We start from the raw sequence: 21655 nt of genomic DNA, 5'->3' as shown, positions 1-21655 counted from the left end.
TCTCCCACTCTCTCCCGTGCTCTCCGTCGCCAGGGTGACGCAGTGGTAACGTACAAAGTGTTCGGGCGAGTGCCAAACCCCCCCCCCCCCCCCCATCTGTGTAGTGTCAGGGCAAGTGGTGTCAACAAGACAAAGCTCCCCCGTATAGCCTGAACAGACTCTTGGGGCAAGTGCTGTCAGTGAGCACCTGTGAAGGCCGACACGGCACACGAGGGGGTGGGTGGCACCCACACACACGCAAAGACAAAGCTCACCCGTGTAGCCTGAACAGACTCTTGGGGCAAGTGCTGTCAGTGAGCACCTGTGAAGGCCGACACGGCACACGAGGGGTGGGTGGCACCCACACACACGCAAAGACAAAGCTCACCCGTGTAGCCTGAACAGACTCTTGGGGCAAGTGCTGTCAGTGAGCACCTGTGAAGGCCGACACGGCACACGAGGGGGTGGGTGGCACCCACACACACGCAAAGACAAAGCTCCCCCGTATAGCCTGAACAGACTCTTGGGGCAAGTGCTGTCAGTGAGCACCTGTGAAGGCCGACACGGCACACGAGGGGTGGGTGGCACCCACACACACGCAAAGACAAAGCTCCCCCGTATAGCCTGAACAGACTCTTGGGGCAAGTGCTGTCAGTGAGCACCTGTGAAGGCCGACACGGCACACGAGGGGTGGTGGCACCCACACCCGCAAAGACAAAGCTCACCCGTGTAGCCTGAACAGACTCTTGGGGCAAGTGCTGTCAGTGAGCACCTGTGAAGGCCGACACGGCACACGAGGGGGTGGGTGGCACCCACACACCCGCAAAGACAAAGCTCCCCCGTATAGCCTGAACAGACTCTTGGGGCAAGTGCTGTCAGTGAGCACCTGTGAAGGCCGACACGGCACACGAGGGGTGGGTGGCACCCACACACCCGCAAAGACAAAGCTCCCCCGTATAGCCTGAACAGACTCTTGGGGCAAGTGCTATCAGTGAGCACCTGTGAAGGCCGACACGGCACACGAGGGGTGGGTGGCACCCACACACCCGCAAAGACAAAGCTCACCCGTATAGCCTGAACAGACTCTTGGGGCAAGTGCTGTCAGTGAGCACCTGTGAAGGCCGACACGGCACACGAGGGGTGGGTGGCACCCACACCCGCAAAGACAAAGCTCACCCGTGTAGCCTGAACAGACTCTTGGGGCAAGTGCTGTCAGTGAGCACCTGTGAAGGCCGACACGGCACACGAGGGGTGGGTGGCACCCACACCCGCAAAGACAAAGCTCACCCGTGTAGCCTGAACAGACTCTTGGGGCAAGTGCTGTCAGTGAGCACCTGTGAAGGCCGACACGGCACACGAGGGGTGGTGGCACCCACACACCCGCAAAGACAAAGCTCACCCGTGTAGCCTGAACAGACTCTTGGGGCAAGTGCTGTCAGTGAGCACCTGTGAAGGCCGACACGGCACACGAGGGGTGGTGGCACCCACACACACGCAAAGACAAAGCTCACCCGTATAGCCTGAACAGACTCTTGGGGCAAGTGCTGTCAGTGAGCACCTGTGAAGGCCGACACGGCACACGAGGGGTGGGTGGCACCCACACACACGCAAAGACAAAGCTCACCCGTGTAGCCTGAACAGACTCTTGGGGCAAGTGCTGTCAGTGAGCACCTGTGAAGGCCGACACGGCACACGAGGGGTGGGTGGCACCCACACACCCGCAAAGACAAAGCTCACCCGTGTAGCCTGAACAGACTCTTGGGGCAAGTGCTGTCAGTGAGCACCTGTGAAGGCCGACACGGCACACGAGGGGTGGTGGCACCCACACACACGCAAAGACAAAGCTCACCCGTGTAGCCTGAACAGACTCTTGGGGCAAGTGCTGTCAGTGAGCACCTGTGAAGGCCGACACGGCACACGAGGGGTGGGTGGCACCCACACACCCGCAAAGACAAAGCTCACCCGTGTAGCCTGAACAGACTCTTGGGGCAAGTGCTGTCAGTGAGCACCTGTGAAGGCCGACACGGCACACGAGGGGTGGTGGCACCCACACACCCGCAAAGACAAAGCTCACCCGTGTAGCCTGAACAGACTCTTGGGGCAAGTGCTGTCAGTGAGCACCTGTGAAGGCCGACACGGCACACGAGGGGTGGTGGCACCCACACACCCGCAAAGACAAAGCTCACCCGTGTAGCCTGAACAGACTCTTGGGGCAAGTGCTGTCAGTGAGCACCTGTGAAGGCCGACACGGCACACGAGGGGTGGTGGCACCCACACACACGCAAAGACAAAGCTCACCCGTGTAGCCTGAACAGACTCTTGGGGCAAGTGCTGTCAGTGAGCACCTGTGAAGGCCGACACGGCACACGAGGGGTGGTGGCACCCACACACCCGCAAAGACAAAGCTCACCCGTATAGCCTGAACAGACTCTTGGGGCAAGTGCTGTCAGTGAGCACCTGTGAAGGCCGACACGGCACACGAGGGGTGGGTGGCACCCACACACCCGCAAAGACAAAGCTCACCCGTGTAGCCTGAACAGACTCTTGGGGCAAGTGCTGTCAGTGAGCACCTGTGAAGGCCGACACGGCACACGAGGGGTGGGTGGCACCCACACACCCGCAAAGACAAAGCTCACCCGTGTAGCCTGAACAGACTCTTGGGGCAAGTGCTGTCAGTGAGCACCTGTGAAGGCCGACACGGCACACGAGGGGTGGGTGGCACCCACACACCCGCAAAGACAAAGCTCCCCCGTGTAGCCTGAACAGACTCTTGGGGCAAGTGCTGTCAGTGAGCACCTGTGAAGGCCGACACGGCACACGAGGGGTGGTGGCACCCACACACCCGCAAAGACAAAGCTCACCCGTGTAGCCTGAACAGACTCTTGGGGCAAGTGCTGTCAGTGAGCACCTGTGAAGGCCGACACGGCACACGAGGGGTGGTGGCACCCACACACACGCAAAGACAAAGCTCACCCGTGTAGCCTGAACAGACTCTTGGGGCAAGTGCTGTCAGTGAGCACCTGTGAAGGCCGGCACGGCACACGAGGGGTGGTGGCACCCACACACACGCAAAGACAAAGCTCCCCCGTATAGCCTGAACAGACTCTTGGGGCAAGTGCTGTCAGTGAGCACCTGTGAAGGCCGACACGGCACACGAGGGGTGGTGGCACCCACACACCCGCAAAGACAAAGCTCCCCCGTATAGCCTGAACAGACTCTTGGGGCAAGTGCTGTCAGTGAGCACCTGTGAAGGCCGACACGGCACACGAGGGGTGGGTGGCACCCACACACCCGCAAAGACAAAGCTCACCCGTGTAGCCTGAACAGACTCTTGGGGCAAGTGGTGTTAGCGAGCGCCTCTGAAGGCCGCGTGGTTCGCCAACACCACGCTCGACCGCCTTTGTTTCCCGAGTGCTGATATTGACACACTGTACCGGGTACTCATTTGTGGCCGAGTCTACCTAGAGGCGTCAAAGGAATTGTGGCAATATCACAGCGGAATTGCGCCAACCACTGCGCCACCGCTCCCCACACGCGCAAAGAGACGCAGGGAAAACTGACGCTCACGACCGAGTGGCGTGGACGTCGCCGCACTGCGCTCGTGCCAGGCTAGGTGCGCTTCGAGGCCATCACTGGGTGGCAACTGGGTTCGATTCCCGACGCGGGCGCCTGCTTTTCCCTCTCCTCGTGTGTGGAGGCGTTTGTGTTCTCTCTCTCACGGGTTTCCTCCTCCCCGTAGCTAAAGATGCAACATTTAAAATCGGTGTGGAGCAGGACCCTCCTGGCAACCAGCCACGAGACTCGGCTTACGTTTTCTAGGGCGCAGAAAAGATCATCTAAAGAGCTTCTTCGCAGCTCATCGGATTTCTCCAGCATCAATTAACATTCTCATTCTGACAAGGCAGCCACAAAATGAGTGACCGTGCAGGTTAACAGTTAACGAAGCTCGTGAACTCTCCGAGGACAACTTGTAGAGATTATGCAATAAGCAGCAATGCGTACCGCGCCTGCCGTGACCAGAGCACCCTGCGTTTAATGTTGTCCTGGATCGGGCGTCGCGTTCGTAAGAATGACCCGCGGGAGCGTCATGCACATAGTTTAAATTCACATCAATCACTCATCTCTCTCGCCCGTCGAGAACAACACTATAGTTTAATATCACATCACTCAGCTCTCTATCCCTTCTCTAACATCACTAGAATTCACATCACTCAGCTCTCTCGCCCTTCTACAACAACACTAGAATTCACATCACTCAGCTCTCTAACACTTCTATAACATCACTAGAATTCACATCACTCAGCTCTCTGTCCCTTTTAGAACATCACTAGAATTCACATCACTTAGGTCTCTAGAACTTCTATAACATCACTAGAATTCACATCACTCAGCTTTCTCGCCCTTCTAGAACATCACTAGAATTCACATCACTCAGCTCTCTAGCACTTCTATAACATCACTAGAATTCACATCACTCAGCTCTCTCTCTCCCTTCTATAACATCACTAGAATTCACATCACTCAGCTCTCTCGCCCTTCTATAACATCACTAGAATTCACATCACTCATCTCTCTCACCCTTCCAGAACAACACTATAGTTTAACATTACTCATTCAGCTCTCTCTCCCTTCTATAACAACACTAGAATTCACATCACTCAGCTCTCTAGCCCTTCTCTAACATCACTAGAATTCACATCACTCAGCTCTCTCGCCCTTCTATAACATCACTAGAATTCACATCACTCAGCTCTCTATCCCTTCTCTAACATCACTAGAATTCACATCACTCAGCTCTCTAGCCCTTCTCTAACATCACCAGAATTCACATTACTCAGCTCTCTGTTCCTTCTAGAACATCACTAGAATTCACATTACTCACTCAGCTCTCTCTCCCTTCTCTAACATCACTAGAATTCACATCACTCAGCTCTCTATCCCTTCTAAATCATCACTAGAATTCACATCACTCAGCTCTCTAGCCCTTCTCTAACATCACTAGAATTCACATCACTCAGCTCTCTAGCCCTTCTCTAACATCACCAGAATTCACATTACTCAGCTCTCTGTTCCTTCTAGAACATCACTAGAATTCACATCACTCAACTCTCTCTCCCTTCTCTAACATCACTAGAATTCACATCACTCAGCTCTCTAGCCCTTCTCTAACATCACTAGAATTCACATCACTCAGCTCTCTCTCCCTTCTAAATCATCACTAGAATTCACATCACTCAACTCTCTATCCCTTCTAAATCATCACTAGAATTCACATCATTCAGCTCTCCAGCCCTTCTCTAACATCACTAGAATTCACATCACTCAGCTCACTAGAACTTCTATAACATCACTAGAATTCACATCACTCAGCTCTCTATCCCTTCTAAATCATCACTAGAATTCACATCACTCCGCTCTCTAGCCCTTCTCTAACATCACTAGAATTCACATCACTCAGCTCTCTGTTCCTTCTAGAACATCACTAGAATTCACATCACTCAGCTCTCTAGCCCTTCTATAACATAACTAGAATTCACATCACTCAGCTCTCTCTCCCTTCTCTAACATCACTAGAATTCACATCACTCAGCTCTCTCGCCCTTCTATAACGTCACTAGAATTCACATCACTCAGCTCTCTATCCCTTCTCTAACATCACTGGAATTCACATCACTCAGCTCTCTAGCCCTTCTAGAACAACACTAGAATTCACATCACTCATCTCTCTATCCCTTCTATAACATCACTATAATTCACATCACTCAGCTCTCTGTCCCTTCTAGAACATCACTAGAATTCACATCACTCATCTCTCTCGCCCTTCCAGAACAACACTATAGTTTAACATCACTCACTCAGCTCTCTAGCCCTTCGAGAACAACACTAGAATTCACATCACTCAGGTCTCTATCCCTTCTAGAACATCACTAGAATTCACATCACTCAGCTCTCTAGCCCTTCTATAACATCACTATAATTCACATCACTCAGCTCTCTCGCCCTTCTATAACATCACTCGAATTCACATCACTCAGCTCTCTCGCCCTTCTATAACATCACTCGAATTCACATCACTCAGCTCTCTCGCCCTTCTATAACATCACTATAATTCACATCACTCAGCTCTCTCGCCCTTCTATAACATCACTCGAATTCACATCACTCAGCTCTCTCGCCCTTCTATAACATCACTAGAATTCACATCACTCAGCTCTCTCGCCCTTCCAGAACAACACTATAGTTTAACATCACTCATTCAGCTCTCTAGCCCTTCTAGAACATCACTATAATTCACATCACTCAGCTCTCTAGCACTTCTATAACATCACTAGAATTCACATCACTCAGCTCTCTAGCCCTTCTATAACATCACTATAATTCACATCACTCAGCTCTCTCGTCCTTCACTAACAACACTAGAATTCACATCACTCATCTCTCTAGCACTTCTATAACATCACTATAATTCACTTCACTCAGCTCTCCAGTCCTTCACTAACATCACTAGAATTCACATCACTCAGCTCACCACGCGCGTCTGCCCGGCCGACTTTGTCTCCCCAGCGCTGATGTTCATCACGCACACAACACCGGGTAGAGTACTCATTAATGGCTGAGTGGACCTAGGGGGGGGGGTGCAGTTCTCACCAGAAGCACAACCTGGAGACAAGGTTGGCGCGATGCAGCGGGTTGGGTCGCTCCAACTTGTGCGTCGTGTCCATGGCCGAGAGTGCCACCACCTGCCGCCTCTGTGCTGCCCTCCGCTGCTGCCCTTATACCTCCCTCGCCTGGACCCCTCGTGGCACCCCCTACTCTGCCGTCCTCTCACTCACTCCCTCCCTCCCTCTCTCGCTGCTGCTGCACGCTCCCCTTCTGCTGCCCCCCTTCTCCAGCTGCCTCCCCTCCAGCTGCTGCCCCCTCCCCTCCAGCTGCCCCCCCCCCTTCTCTAGCCCCCCCCCCTTCTCCAGCTGCCCCCCCCTCTCCAGCTGCCCCCCCCCTTCTCTAGCCCCCCCCCCTTCTCCAACTGCCCCCCCTCCAGCTGCCGCCCCCCCCCTTCTCTAGCCCCCCCCCTTCTCTAGCCCCCCCCTTCTCCTACTGCCCCCCCCTCCAGCTGCTGCCCCCCCCCCTCTTCTCCAGCTGCCCCCCCCCCCCCGTTCTCCAGCTGCCGCAGGTCCGAGCGAGTTGGGGTCGCGCCTCCCCGCCCTGCCCCTGCTCCTGGCCAATTAAACTCTGCGCCGGACAATTATTGACCACCGCGTTAGCGAAACTGCAACTCGACTAGAAGCCCCCTGACCCCCCCTGACCTCCCCTGACCCCCCTGACCTCCTGCGGGGGCCCGGGTCACTGAAGCGCGGCTCCCTCCACTTTGAATGAATATCCGTGCCGTGCCGAGCCGTGCCGAGCCGTGCCCTTCGATGATCCCGCCCGAACCCGTGTGATACGAAGCCGAGTTACCCACAGCCTCTCCTCGTTCGATTATCCTGTAATCAATATCAATCTCAATTGATCGTTGATTGGCTAGTGCCGATCAAGGCCAAATGAACCTGCCGGCTCTTCCCGTTAGCAGCCGGCTGCAACTTCGGGCGGTGAGGGTGGTGGGGGGGGCGTGGCCGAGCGAGCCGAGCCGACCAATCACGTGGAGGCATCGCTTCTGGCGGGGAGATGGCCCCGCCCACACCCCCACGGGGATGAGCGGGGCTGCCGGGGGGAGGGGCGGTGAGGGTGGGGGGTTACGAGCTCGTTGACCAATCACGTGGCGATGTCGCTTCTGGCGGGGAGATAGCCCCGCCCACACCCCCACGGGGATGAGAGGGGCTGCCGGGAGGAGGGGCGGTGAGGGTGGGGGGGAGTCACGAGCTCGCTGACCAATCACGAGGAGGCATCGCTTCCGGCGGGGAGATAGCCCCGCCCACACCCCCACGGGGATGAGCGGGGCTGCCGGGGGGAGGGGCGGTGAGGGTGGGGGGGCGTGGCCGAGCGAGCCGACCAATCACGTGGCGATGTCGCTTCTGGCGGGGAGATGGCCCCGCCCACACCCTCCCGGGGATGAGCGGGGCTGCCGGGGGGAGGGGCGTGGAGGTTATGACCACGCCCATCACACTGGATGCGGGCGGGGCTGCCGGGGGGAGGGGCGGTGAGGTTGGGGGGGAGTCACGAGCTCGCCGACCAATCACGTGGCGATGTCACTTCTGGCGGGGAGATAGCCCCGCCCACACCCCCACGGGGATGCGGGCGGGGCTGCCGGGGGGAGGGGCGTGGAGGGTGGGGGGGAGTCACGAGATAGCCGACCAATCACGAGGCGATGTCACTTCCGGCGGGGAGTTAGCCCCGCCCACCGCCGCTGCTGGGGGAGGAGCGTAGAGGTCACGCCCCCTATCCGTAGGGTTTGCCAGACCAGAGGTTTTTGTGCGTTGTGTGTTGTTGTTAACCCCCTCTGTTAGTTTTGATCGTCAGTGCAGTGTGGTGATTCGTCTTCACTGCAGCCTTGCACCCCTTTTAGTTCTCAATCTTTAAAAAAGTATAACGTAATAAATACATTTTCGTTCGATGAAACAAAGTAGCTGTATGAAAAATAAGAGTAGATTTGACTCTTTCTGGCAATAATAAACTCCTTTAAGAAAGTTTTTTTTAAACAACGGTTTCATTCACAACTTCGTTCAACTCACGGCCGAGAAGTCACGCGGCGCCTGCGTTGTGTGCCAGCCGATTCCACAGTTTAGGGACCGCGGCGTGTTTGACCTACACACAAATATATATAAATAATAAGGCGTCCATACAAATGTAAGTAGCTTATTAATTAATTGATAGAGGCATGCATTGTCACCGGATCTGAGTACGCGTGCTCGATGTGGAATTGATTGGACAGCGGTTAGTGGACGAAATGTTGACTGCAAGATTTGACCTCGACAAACAGTGGAATCAAGTTACGTAAACCCGTTGAATAAAACAGGTACCGTGTGTGGTTGATGCAGTAACTTCATTCCCTGCAAGAGGTCTCTATTTGGTGTGTAGTGACATCGCGGATGTCACTGCATGATGCCGGCTCTCGCGAGGCACAGCTTGCAATGTACTCACATCGCGGACACCACGTGTGTGGCGACATCGTGAGTGTCACTCAGTAATGCGGCTCTAGCGAGGCACGGCGTGCGATGCTTTGTCATCGCGGACACCCTGTAGGTGGGTGTAGTACCAGCCCTAGAGGGGGCTCGGTGAGCGCTGGGATAGCGCTCAGTGGCACCACACGTGACGTGCAGTGCTGACCCCTACAGGAGGGAGTGTGAGAGTGTCAGCCAGGGGATGAGGTTACCCCAGGCCACTGGCACTCTGGTTGACCCTGGAAGTCACGTGACAAGTAAGATCTACGCAGGGCCCGAGGTGGGGGCTAGGGGTGGTCACGTGACTGGATAAGATCCGACGGGAAAGGTTGAGAGAGAGGGAGACACAGAGCTCTCTCGAAGGTGGGCTGTGGCCAAGGGCGGGGCCAAGGGCGGGGCCCCGGCCCGGGAGCCTATCAGCGGGGTCCCCACAGGGAGCGGGGTTCAGCGTTGCTACGGTCACCTGAAGATCTTCTGTCTACGTTCTACGTCGTCCAAGAAGAAGTCACCAACACGTGGCGAGGACCCAAGCCTGGGTCCAGTTCGTGAAAGCTAAACTCCTCGTGTGTTAGCGAAGTTAGCCTGGTGGTCCACCACCACCATAGGTTATCTGGTTGGAGGGCAGTAACCCTTTTGTGCTAATGTGTTGCCTCCAAAGAGAAAGTCTGCAACTCAGTTAAATCCACTACAGGTGTTTAAACATCTTAACACAACACCTGGATTTTTTGTATTGCCAGAAAGGGTAAACACCTACTCTTATTTTCTTTGGGTCTTTCGGTAAAGTCACGTAGATAGGTTGAAAGAAAATAAAAAGCTACGTGTTTTGTCCTCCTAATGACGATCGCTTGTGTTGCGATCGAAACGTCGAAGTTTTTTTGCTATTTTCTTTGAACCTATCAACGTGACTTTACCGAAAGACCCAAAGAATATGAATTCCTGCAGTCACGAAAGCTTTAGGTCAAGATTTAATCTACTCTTATTTTCATACTTTGATACCGGCAACAAAAAAGTTCCATGATAAGGTAGTCGAGAGAGATGTAAATGTTATTTGCCTGTACGAGACCACTGTGTGTGTGTGCGTTGTTTACAAGGCGGTCTTTATGGAAGCTGTGCACTTTGTATTCCTCGCCACCGTGTTTGAGGCCCAATCTGCGTTATAATTACTGCGGAAGATTTACATTCGTATTTTTTTTAGAGATACAGCGTGGTAATTAGATTTTAGTTTTTAAGATAATTGTGCTCTTGCGATTATGATTTGCTAAGCTGGAATTTTTTCCTTCTCTTATCCGTCATTATTTATTATTGATGTATTACTGGTAGGAACCTCCTGGTTACACCAGCCCACAGGGGATTATTGTGTCCGTCCGTCGTGCATCCAAAAATCGGAGGGGTGGGGCTGGGTGGAGAGAGGAGTGGAGGGGCTGGGTGGGTTTGGGAGGGGAGGGGAGGGTGGGGAGGGGCTGGGTGGGGAGGGTGGGGCTGGGAGGGGCTGGGTGGGGAGGGTGGGGAGGGGCTGGTCACCCCGTGGTGCCCTTATAAAACTCAACGTTTAACCTACTCATGCCGGCTTGTGCCCGCCCTCACAGTCGGGCATATTTGCGGAATACACCACGCCGCCGTTGACCCTGCAGGCCATTGACCGAGCAACCCAACGTTCCTACCAGCTCCCTCCGCAGGACAATGTGTTTTACGGTGACGTGTTGCGTTTGTCGGGAGAAGCCGTGTCGGTGTTGATGTTGCCGAAACTCGACTTTCAGAGCTTCTGGCCTGACAGGGTACATCAAAATAAACTCAACTGAAATTGACGATGCAAGGTAGTTGCTGTACTACCGTGCCGTGCTTAATTTGTGTTTTCGATTATTTACCTTAAAAAAAAACCTCTGCCCATGTCTCGTACCCCAGGTTAAGAACCACTGGTCTTGAGGTATCACGGGACCTTTTTGCCAGTTTCAAAGTATAACAAATAATAGGTTTTACCCTTTCTGGCAATAAAACCGGAGGTGTTAAGATGTTCTAACACCAAAGAGATATCTCTTGCAAGGAATAAAGTTACTGCATTAACCAGACACGGGACTTGTGGTGAGAACATGGAAACATGGATATGCTGTAAGATCATTATAGATGGTGCAAACTGATTGGCCTTACACCAGAGGCAGGAAACCGTCTTTGTGGCCTTACATCACCAATGTCAGGCTAGAGAACAACGCCATGGGCGAACAGTACAAAGGCAAAACCTCGAGTGATCTAGAAGTTTGACCTTTTTTATATTACACACTTTCTATCAACTCTGTCTGTTGTCGTATCCTCAAATCTTGTAACTCAATTTTTACCCACTTTCCAATGTGGTATCGACTGCAAACTTGGTATATTTATGTCTTACTGATGACAATACTATATTATATCATGAAAAACATATATTTTTAAACATTCTTTTTTATTTGTCATGTTTCGGCTTGGGTCTAATTGTCCACGCTCAACTGACGTTGGCTGTAAATGACCACGGTCCCTTACGTTGTGGCGAGCTTCGGGGCCACTTCCTGGAGTCGTGGAGTTCTTCCATTACTAGTACGGTACATTTCATTAAAGTGTGTTTTAAAAAAAAAATTCTCTTTAATATCACTTATGTATTATTTCTCCAGCCATCACCGTTTCTTCTTCAGTACCAGTAGAAGCGCGGTTAAGCCTTTAATCCGTTCCACGAAGACGACTGTTTATTGAATTCACTTATAAGTTTAAATTGTTGGGCTCGAACCCACGACCTCCTGCACACCGAGCGAGGTAGTTGACATCTCGCAGGCTCAAGACATCATCACATTGATCATCATCCAGCAGTGGATTGACCCTGGCTGCTACCGAGGATGATGGAGGATTGAGGATGAGCGGTAGTGGAGCGGTTCGGGCTGTCCATAAATGACGTCACGCACCTAGGGGGGGGGGGGGAGTCAGACATTTGTGACGATGTGTGACGAGGGGGGGGGTGAGATGTGACGTTACATCAAAATGCGCAACTTTAAATATAGACAACACGTTCTACTTAATTAAATAGACTTTTTAATAAATGTTTTCTCCTACATCAGAGTGCAGCGCCACGTTAAATACGCACAAAATGACAATAGTTTAATACTATTTGAAGCATGTTTTATATTTTTTTGGGGGGGGGGGGAGTTTTGTGACGTCATATTTGAAGGGGGGGGGATCTGACTTTTTGTGACGTCGTGTGACGAAGGGGGGGGGGGTCAAAAATCGTCTAAAATAGCGTGACGTCATTTATGGACGGCCCCTTAGCGCGCTGCGTTTCGAACCCGGCGACCCGAGTTCGATTCCCGCTCACAGTCAACACTAGTGACCATTATTCTGAACCGGCCCTGGGCATTCCCTCAACATCACCACGAGGGAGACAAAGGCGGCCGGGCGTGGGGCTGGCCACCCACCCCCTCGTGTGCCGTGTTGACCTTCATGAGGTGCTCGCTAACAGCACTTTCCCCAACAGTCTGTTCAGGCTACACGGGAAACCTTTGTCTTTGGAGGCAGTGGATCGACCACGGCTGCTGCTGCTGTTGTGGCTTTGCAGCAGAGGTCGCAAACGGGTTTTGATGCCTTACCCTCTGTACCCGTACCCGGCCGCACCAGGGTCGCAAATGGGTACCCGTACCCGGCCCGTTCCCTACCCGTACCCTACCCGAAATTAGTGACAAACGGCTACTCACCAGTGACTCATGGCCTACCCGTACCCGTACCCGGCCGCACCAGGGTCGCAAACGGCTACCCGTACCCGGCCGGGTAGCCGGGTATCGGGTAGGGTACGGGTATCGGCTAGGGTACGAGTATCGGGTAGGGTACGGGTATCGGGTAGGGTACGGGTATCGGGTAGGGTACGGGTATCGGCTAGGGTACGGGTATCGGGTAGGGTACGGGTATCGGGTAGGGTACGGGTATCGGGTAGGGTACGGGTGTCGGGTAGGGTACGGGTGTTGGCTAGGGTACGGGTATCGGGTAGAGTACGGGTATCGGGTAGGGTGCGGGTATCGGGTAGGGTACGGGTATCGGGTAGAGTACGGGTATCGGGTAGGGTGCGGGTATCGGGTAGGGTGCGGGTATCGGGTAGGGTACGGGTATCGGCTAGGGTACGAGTATCGGGTAGGGTACGGGTATCGGGTAGAGTACGGGTATCGGGTAGGGTACGGGTATCGGCTAGGGTACGAGTATCGGGTAGGGTACGGGTATCGGGTAGGGTACGGGTATCGGGTAGGGTACGGGTATCGGCTAGGGTACGGGTATCGGGTAGGGTACAGGTATCGGGTAGGGTACGGGTGTCGGGTAGGGTACGGGTGTTGGCTAGGGTACGGGTATCGGGTAGAGTACGGGTATCGGGTAGGGTGCGGGTATCGGGTAGGGTACGGGTATCGGGTAGAGTACGGGTATCGGGTAGGGTGCGGGTATCGGGTAGGGTGCGGGTATCGGGTAGGGTACGGGTATCGGGTAGGGTACGGGTATCGGGTAGGGTACGGGTATCGGCTAGGGTACGGGTATCGGGTAGGGTACGGGTATCGGGTAGGGTACGGGTATCGGGTAGGGTACGGGTGTCGGGTAGGATACGGGTGTTGGCTAGGGTACGGGTATCGGGTAGAGTACGGGTATCGGGTAGGGTGCGGGTATCGGGTAGGGTACGGGTATCGGGTAGAGTACGGGTATCGGGTAGGGTGCGGGTATCGGGTAGGGTGCGGGTATCGGGTAGGGTGCGGGTATCGGGTAGGGTACGGGTATCGGGTAGGGTACGGGTATCGGGTAAGGTACGGGTATCGGGTAGGGTACGGGTATCGGGTAGGGTACGGGTATCGGGTAAGGTACGGGTATCGGGTAGGGTACGGGTGTCGGGTAGGGTACGGGTATCGGGTAGGGTGCGGGTATCGGGTAGGGTACGGGTATCGGGTAGGGTACGGGTAGGGTACGGGTATCGGGTAGGGTACGGGTAGGGTACGGGTATCGGGTAGGGTACGGGTATCGGGTAGGGTGCGGGTATCGGCTAGGGTACGGGTATCGGGTAGGGTATCGGGTAGGGTACGGGTATCGGGTAAGGTACGGGTATCGGGTAGGGTACGGGTATCGGGTAGGGTATGGGTATCGGGTAGGGTGCGGGTATCGGGTAGGGTACGGGTGTCTGGTACCCGGTTGCGACCTCTGCTTTGCAGTCAATCCCTGGGGCCGCCTGGTCACGTGCAGGTGCAGGCCCCGCCCCCCTCGGGGGAGGGGTGGGGGCTCACCCCCCACCTCGAGGCCCCTTGCCAGATGCGAGGTTTTGCCTCTATTCTCTTATTCTATGAATCGTAAAAGACGCACCCCAAACTTGTGCACGATTTAAAATTGAGTCAGAACCAAACTTGTCACATCAACAACGGCCGCCATTCTCCCCCCCAAGTGGGGTTACATCACCACGGCGCTTGTGCCAGGCTGGGTGCACCTTTGAGGCCACGTGAAGTGTCGAAGGCCCGCTTTCATGGCTTTATTTTGGTGATTTCGAAAAGTGTTTTGGTTTGGCCATGTTTGTTTGTTGTAGTACAGTTAGACTGATGGCCTTAATCTAAGTTGTCTTGTGGTTGTTGTTGTTTGACTTGCATCCCACTGGGATTTTTGCACACAGCGTTGGTGTACGGTGCTTTTTCTGCAATATTTTGCTGTCTTTTCTTGGATTTTCTGTTTGCACTCAGTCACATATTCACTTTAAGATGTTTTCTTGTTCATGTTTTTGTGTTTTGTTTGTTGCGGTTGCACCCGATTCAAGAGCCGAATGGCTCACAGGGCTACACCTAATACATGAACTTGAACTTGACAGGAGGTCAAGTGCCATGGGTTGACCCAGCTGCCGTGGGTTGACTGCTGCACTAGGGGGCCGTCCATATATGACGTCACGCGATTTTGGACGATTTTTGACCCCCCCCCCCATCGTCACACGGTGTCACGAAAAGTCAAACCCCCCCCCAAATATGACGTCACAAAGCTCTGCCCCCCCCCCCCAAATAAACCATGCTTCAAATCGCTTTCAACTATTGTCATTGTAGTGCGTATTTAATGTGGCGCTGCACTCTGATGTTGTAGGAGAAAACATTTATTATGAAGTCTATTTAATTAAGTAGAACGTGTTGTCTGTATTTATTTAAAGTTGCGCATTTTGATGTGACGTCACATTTCTCAAACCCCCCCCCCCCTCGTCACACATCGTCACAAATGTCTGACCCCCTCCCTAGGTGCGTGACGTCATTTATGGACGGCCCCTAAACCGTATGGGTTCAGAGCTGAGGGTCTCACATCAGCAGCGCCAGGCTCGCGTGATTGTTTGGCTGCGTTGAGCAATTTTTTGTTATAAACGAGCGCTGATGTCCCCACTCAAAAGTGGTTCTCGTTTTATCGCCCTCGGAATCAAGAGGGGGTTGTGAGGCGGCTCGGCCAATCGCCAGCCAGAATTTGAACGCGATGATGTCATCGCGTCGAGCAACACTTCCAACGGGGTGACGTCATTGCGTCTCCGAAGTAACGCTCCGACGAGATGACGTCGCTTATTCACAGAACACTGCCGATGCGATGACGTCAACGCGTCTCCGAAGCAACACTGCCAAAGCAATGACGTCATCGAATCTAATGCAACGTTTCGACGCCATGACGTCATCGCGTTTCCATCGCAACGCCGCCAACGCGATGGCGTCATTGCGTACCCATGCGCAACGCAGCCGAACGCGGTGACGTCATCCGCGAGCACCCCACGTGGCGACGTCATCAGCGCACGCGCGCGCTCAGTGAATGAGGACGGCGGCGCGGGATAACGAAAGGTAACGACGGCGAGGTGAGGCTGAGGTAACGCGGGGTAACGAAAGGTAATGACGACGAGGTGAGGCTGAGGTAACGCGGGGTAACGGAAGGTAACGACGGCGAGGTGAGGCTGAGGTAACGCGGGGTAACGAAAGGTAACGACGACGAGGTGAGGCTGAGGTAACGCGGGGTAACGAAAGGTAATGACGAGGTGAGGCTGAGGTAACGCGGGATAACGGAAGGTAACGACGGCGAGGTGAGGCTGAGGTAACGCGGGGTAACGAAAGGTAATGACGAGGTGAGGTTGAGGTAACGCGGGGTAACGGAAGGTAACGACGGCGGCGAGGCTGAGGTAACGCGGGGTAACGACAGGTAACGACGCTTCTGAGGTAACAAGGGTGACGCCGAGACTGAGGTAACACGGGCAACGAAAGGTAACGCAGAGGCGAGGCTGAGGTAACACGGGTAACCAAAGGTAACGACGACGAGTCTGAGGTCAACGGACGGTAACGACGAGGCTGAGGTAACACGGGTAACGAAAGGTGACGAGGCGAGGCTGAGGTAACGCGGGTAACGAAAGGTAACGAAGACGAGGCGGAGGTAACGCGGGTGACGAGGCGAGGCTGAGGTAACGCAGGGTAATGGAAGGTAACGACAAGGCAAAGCTGAGGTAACGCGGGTAACGTAGCCAGCTAAAACTATGAACGATTTGCTGTGTAGAGCTCTTATTCAGAAGGGAACCAATCCTGCCCTCATCATCATCGTCCGTGATGATTAATTATTCTGAACCGGTCCTGGGCATTCCCTAAACACCGTCACGAGGGAGACAAAGGCGTCCGGGCGTTGTGCTGGCCACCCACCCCCTCGTGTGCCGTGCCAGCCTTCATAGGTGCTCGCTAACAGCACTTGCCCCAACAGTCTGTCCAGGCTATACGGGGGATCTTTGTCTTTGTAGAGGGAAGTGGTGGTGCAGCGGCTAGCGCGCTGCGCTAGGAACCCGGCGACCCGAGTTCTATTCCGGCTCACGGCCAACAACACCAGTGACGATTATCTGAACCGGTGCCTGTGCCTCCCCTCGGTCGACTCAGCCTCAAATGAGTACCTGGTTCGATGCGTAGTAAACATCTCCACTAGGGAGACAAAGGCGGCCAGGGGTGGTGCTGGTCACCCACCCCCTCGTTTACCGTTCTGGCCTTCACAGGTGCTGCTCGCTAACAGCTCTTGCCCCACTGCCAGTTGCAAAGTGCGGGTTTGTGATGGCCGGGATCAGGGGGGGGGCAGACCAGCAGTGGATCGAGCTGAATGAGTCTGGCCCTGGGGAAAGAACGCCATTACCAGTCTCGGGGTAACACTAGAAACTAAACTACTGTATAAACAATTTTTATTTTACCAGATAAGGCCCCACTGAGCTATGTAGCTCTTTTTCAGAAATCACCTGGCGATCACAAATGATAGCTCAGCAAAGTGGCTTTTCATCATCATCCTAGTGGACATTTATCGCAGCCAAATACTCTAAACGTGTGACGTTGATTCTAAATGTGGAGGGAAACACCGGAGGACCCGGAGAGTAACCCACGCGACCACTGGAAGAGAGAGAGAAACATGAGAACTCCAAATATACAGCAGGTGTCAGGGTCGGGATCGAACCCACTACCTCCTGCATACGAGGCGAGGTAGTTAACATCTCTTCGCCACCGTGGCGGTAGCGTGGTGGTTGTGGTGTGTAATTGGTGGTAACGTGGTGGTTGTGGTGTGTACTTGGCGGTAACGTGGTTGTCGTGGTGTGTGTAACTTTGTGGGAGCATGGTGGTTGTAGCAAGGTAAGGTAAAAGGTAAAATGTCAAAAGCAACGAGCCTACCTTTCCCCTACTTTTTACCCTTACCCCATACAAATGACCCGATTACAGGGTAATTACTGGGGTACTACTACACGTGAAAAAGGTTTATAACAGGTAAATGCTAGGTAGAGCGCTTTATTCATATAGAATACTCTCGAATCCTCAATACCCTCCTCGTCCCAGTCGTCTTGGTCCATGACGATCTCATCAACAACCTGATCAAGTTCGTCATTGCCGTCGTCCTCGGACGAACGACGAGCAATAAGATCCTGCGCCACTCCGGCCCGGTTAGACGGGACCTTCAGGCAGCCAGCCGCGATCCACGAGCGCAAGGCACATGGACTGGATGAAGAGCGTCAACGACAGCGACTGGCGAACGCCGTGAACTCCCGCCCGGCTCCGCTACTTGCGCGTTCGCAGGGAGTTGACGTCGCCGGCGCTCCCAAGTAGTCGCAGGCCATCTTGTAGTGGGCGGGGAGCAGCTCTTTGCGGAGAGACCACCACTGCATTAGGTCAATGAAGGCGCTGGCGGTCGTGACGCCCATGCTCAGAAAATGATCGACTTCATCACCATCGTCGATAGAGCTGCCGACGTTGCTGAATAGGGTGCCGAATAGCGACCGCTCCTCCATATGGGCAGCGACTGCCGTCGGCGGGATCGCGAGCACATCCGAGTCACGATGCTGCAGGACAGAGCGGATCGTGGCCTTCCGTGTAGCCAGCTCATCTTGCTCTGACGTTTTCGGCAGCTGTGGATTCAAGTAGGATGCCACAATGGTGGGTTCCTGAACCAGGAAGTCGCGGTACCGCACCAGTTCGGCCTTCATCCCCGTCGCGGTCAAGGACTCATCGATCGCTCTAAGAGCGGCTTCACCGCGATCGCAATGACGGATCAGGTGCTCCATCGTCACCGGCACGAGATCCAATGTCGACTTGCGGTCCGCCGTCAATGAGGTCATGACCTGGCACGGCATTCGCAGGAATGCTGTCACGCCCTCGATGTTTGCCCACTGCAGTTCAGAGAAAGCACCGACGCTGATCACATCCTGGAAGCGCGCCATGATAATGTCCAATGGGACACGCTTCTTTATGGCGTTGTCGCCCATGTGAAACGTCGAATGCCACCTGGTCGGCGAGTCCTGGTGCGTCGGCTCCTTGCTGGCGAGCTTGGCGATCTCAGCCTCGCGGCGGTACGACTGCCGGACGACCTTGCTGCGCCTGATATTGACGAGCGCCTTGCGCAGTTCGGCATTGGTCGACTTGATCAGTTTGAGATCTTGGACGACGCCGATCTGGACCGAATGATTCGTGCAGCGAATATGGTGGCAAGCCCGCAACTGCTCATATCTGGCGTCCGCGTTGACCAGGACGAGAACAACGTCTTGATAGCACTGATTGCATCGGAGCCATTGTCGTTGGTGACAACGAGCAGCTTGGTCGACACATTCTGCCCGAGGCTTTGGAGGTGCTCAAACAGAGCGGCCCCAATGCGCTTGCCGACACCCCTTCCGGACTTCACATCGAGGATCGTCGGCAGCATGGATTTTGATGCACCAGATTTGGTGTCGATCCAGTGCACCGTGACCATCCAAAATCCCTTCAGGTTGCGGTTCGACCACCCTTCGATGGTGAGCGAGATGGTCACGTCCAGGTTGGAGAAGAACGCCCCGACGATGGGCAGCATGATGGTGTGATGCTCGACAATCTTGCGAATGATGGTGCGGGTCGACGGGTCCTCGTATCCCTGTGTAAATGTGTGGACTAAGGTCTTGAACTTGGCGCTGCCGGCGGCTCGCAAAGAAATTTTGCACCTCGGGTAACAAAATCAACCACCGCGTTCTCAAAGTTTACCAGGGGGAGATCCGGGATTGCTGGCCGGCTCAGCGTTTGCTGTATTCGGCGGCTCGCCGACGCCGACGTCCCGACCTCGCTGCCTGGGGCGAGCACGTTGTGCTTCTTGAGGTGGGCTTTCCACCCCGACGCTTTCGTGTGGAAGGAAAACCACTTGCGGCAGTGCACGCACTGGCCGCTTTCCTTGCTGCACATGGGGATCACCCTCCATCCAATCGTGCATGTGCTCCCACGGGAACGCATGCCGCTGCCTCTTTCGATTGCTGTTCGCAGCGACCCTGAAAATGCTGTTGCTGGCATCCTCGACCTCGTCCTCTACCTCAAGAACATGGTCCGTCTCCATCTGGTCAGACATCAATGATCGCAATTTAATATGGAGGCCACGGACTGCACCACGGAGCTTTTAGCGGTAAACAAGGTATTTACCGGGTAATACTTTGCGCTACCTTTACACTCCCGGGTAATTCTTCCGCGCTACCTTTACCCTACCCTTTACTTTACCCCTTGGCATGTCGACACCTGTATCATTTACCTTTACCCTTTTACCCGGTAAAAAGGGTAAATTACCTTACCTTGCCGAGGCCTACTAATGTGGTAGTTGTGGTTGTGTGTAACTTGGCAGTAACGTGGTTGTTGTCGTGGTTGTTGTCGTGGTGTGTCGTTATGCAGAATCTCCGTCGCCACCTCCAGCTCCGTCGTCTTTCCCCATGTCCTTCCCCCCGTGGGGGCGCGCCCCCTACCCGGGCCCCCCACCTCCCCCCTTCCCTCAAGGGCCCCCCAGCTTCCTAGGCCCCCCACGTGGGCCCCCACAGGTGGGCCCCCCGCCAGTCAGGGTTACGGGCCCCCCACAGAATTACCCTCCTGCAGGTAGAGTAATGCCCCCCCCACAGGGCTATCATCCTCCACCTCCTCCTCCTCACACGGGGAGGGTTTTTGGCCCCCCACAGAGCTACCCCCCTCCCGCAGGTCGGGCGATGGGCCCCCCACATTCTTCCTACGCCCTTCCTCCTCCCATTGCGAGGGGGGGTGCGCCACCCCCTCCGGCACCCCCCTTCCCTCCGCCGCCGATGGCTCCTCCCCAGGGCGGCGGCTTTCCCTTCGCGCCGGGCCCCCCTCCGTTCGGCACCCCCCCTCCCTCCCACGGAGGGGGCAGGCCCGGCCTCCCGCCACCGACCGGAGGGCCCCGGAACGAGAATTGGATTCGTGCCTCGGCACCCCGCAATGAGAATTGGACCTCGTCATCCGGGCCCCGCAATGAGAATTGGACCTCGGCATCCGGGCCCCGGAATGAGAATTGGACCTCGACATCCGGGCCCCGGAATGAGAATTGGAGTTCGGCCTCGGGGCCCCGGAATGAGAATTGGACTGGGACATCCGGGCCCCGGAATGAGAATTGGAATCCGGCCTCTGGGCCCCGGAATGAGAATTGGACTGGGACATCTGGGCCTCGGAATGAGAATTGGACTGGGACGTCTGGGCCCCGGAAGGAAAATTGGGCCGGAGCATCTGGGCCCCGGAATGAGAATTGGACTGGGACATCTGGGCCCCGGAATGAGAATTGGACCTCAGCATCCACGCCCCAGAATGAGAATTGGACTGGGACGTCTGGGCCCCGGAAGGAGAATTGGACCGGAACATCTGGGCCCCGGAAGGAGAATTGGACTGGGACGTCTGGGCCCATGAATGAGAATTGGACTGGGACGTCTGGGCCCCGGAATGAGAATTGGACCGGAGCATCTGGGCCCCGGAATGAGAATTGGAGTTCGGCCTCGGGCGCCAGGAATGAGAATTGGAATTCAACTGTGGGGCCCCAGAATGAGAATTGGAAAAAACCTGTGGGGCCCCGGAATGAGAATTGGAATCCACCTGTGGGGCCCCGGAACGTGGATGGGCCCTCGGAAGGGGCACGGAGAGAGGGGCGGGGCTCTTTGGTGCCCCGGAACGTGGATGTGGCCCCGGAAGGGGGATGGAGGGAGGGGAGGGGCTCTGTGGGGGGGAGGAGGGGCCCCTCCCCTCCATCCCCTCCCCCCTCACGCCCCCCGTTGAGCAGGAAGAGGTCACGGAGTGAGAGCAGGTGAGATCACAACAACA

At 55.0% G+C, this 21655-nt stretch overlaps 1 protein-coding gene across 3 annotated transcripts in view; it reads left to right on the top strand.

Moving 5' to 3' along the window:
* Window positions 1-15818: 15818 nt before the first annotated feature.
* Window positions 15819-21655, top strand: part of DROSHA (drosha ribonuclease III) — a 52074-nt gene continuing 46237 nt past the window's right edge. For 2 of the 3 annotated variants that reach the window (XR_009756934.1, XM_061574995.1), the window contains exons 1-2: window positions 15820-15895; window positions 20234-21638. Coding sequence is in view for 2 of the 3 variants with exons in the window: in XM_061574995.1 (XP_061430979.1) it covers window positions 20272-21638 (1367 nt within the window). In the remaining variant the exon portion in view is untranslated. Of the gene's footprint in view, window positions 15910-20233; window positions 21639-21655 lie in introns of all 3 variants that reach the window. The other variant, XM_061574996.1, reaches the window with a different exon arrangement.

This window comes from Lethenteron reissneri, chromosome 57 (genome assembly GCF_015708825.2).
Source record: "Lethenteron reissneri isolate LAM-NWPU_2019-01 chromosome 57, ASM1570882v1, whole genome shotgun sequence".
In the NCBI taxonomy this organism is placed as follows: Eukaryota; Metazoa; Chordata; class Hyperoartia; order Petromyzontiformes; family Petromyzontidae; genus Lethenteron; species Lethenteron reissneri.
This window is presented reverse-complemented; position numbering and strand designations above follow the sequence as displayed.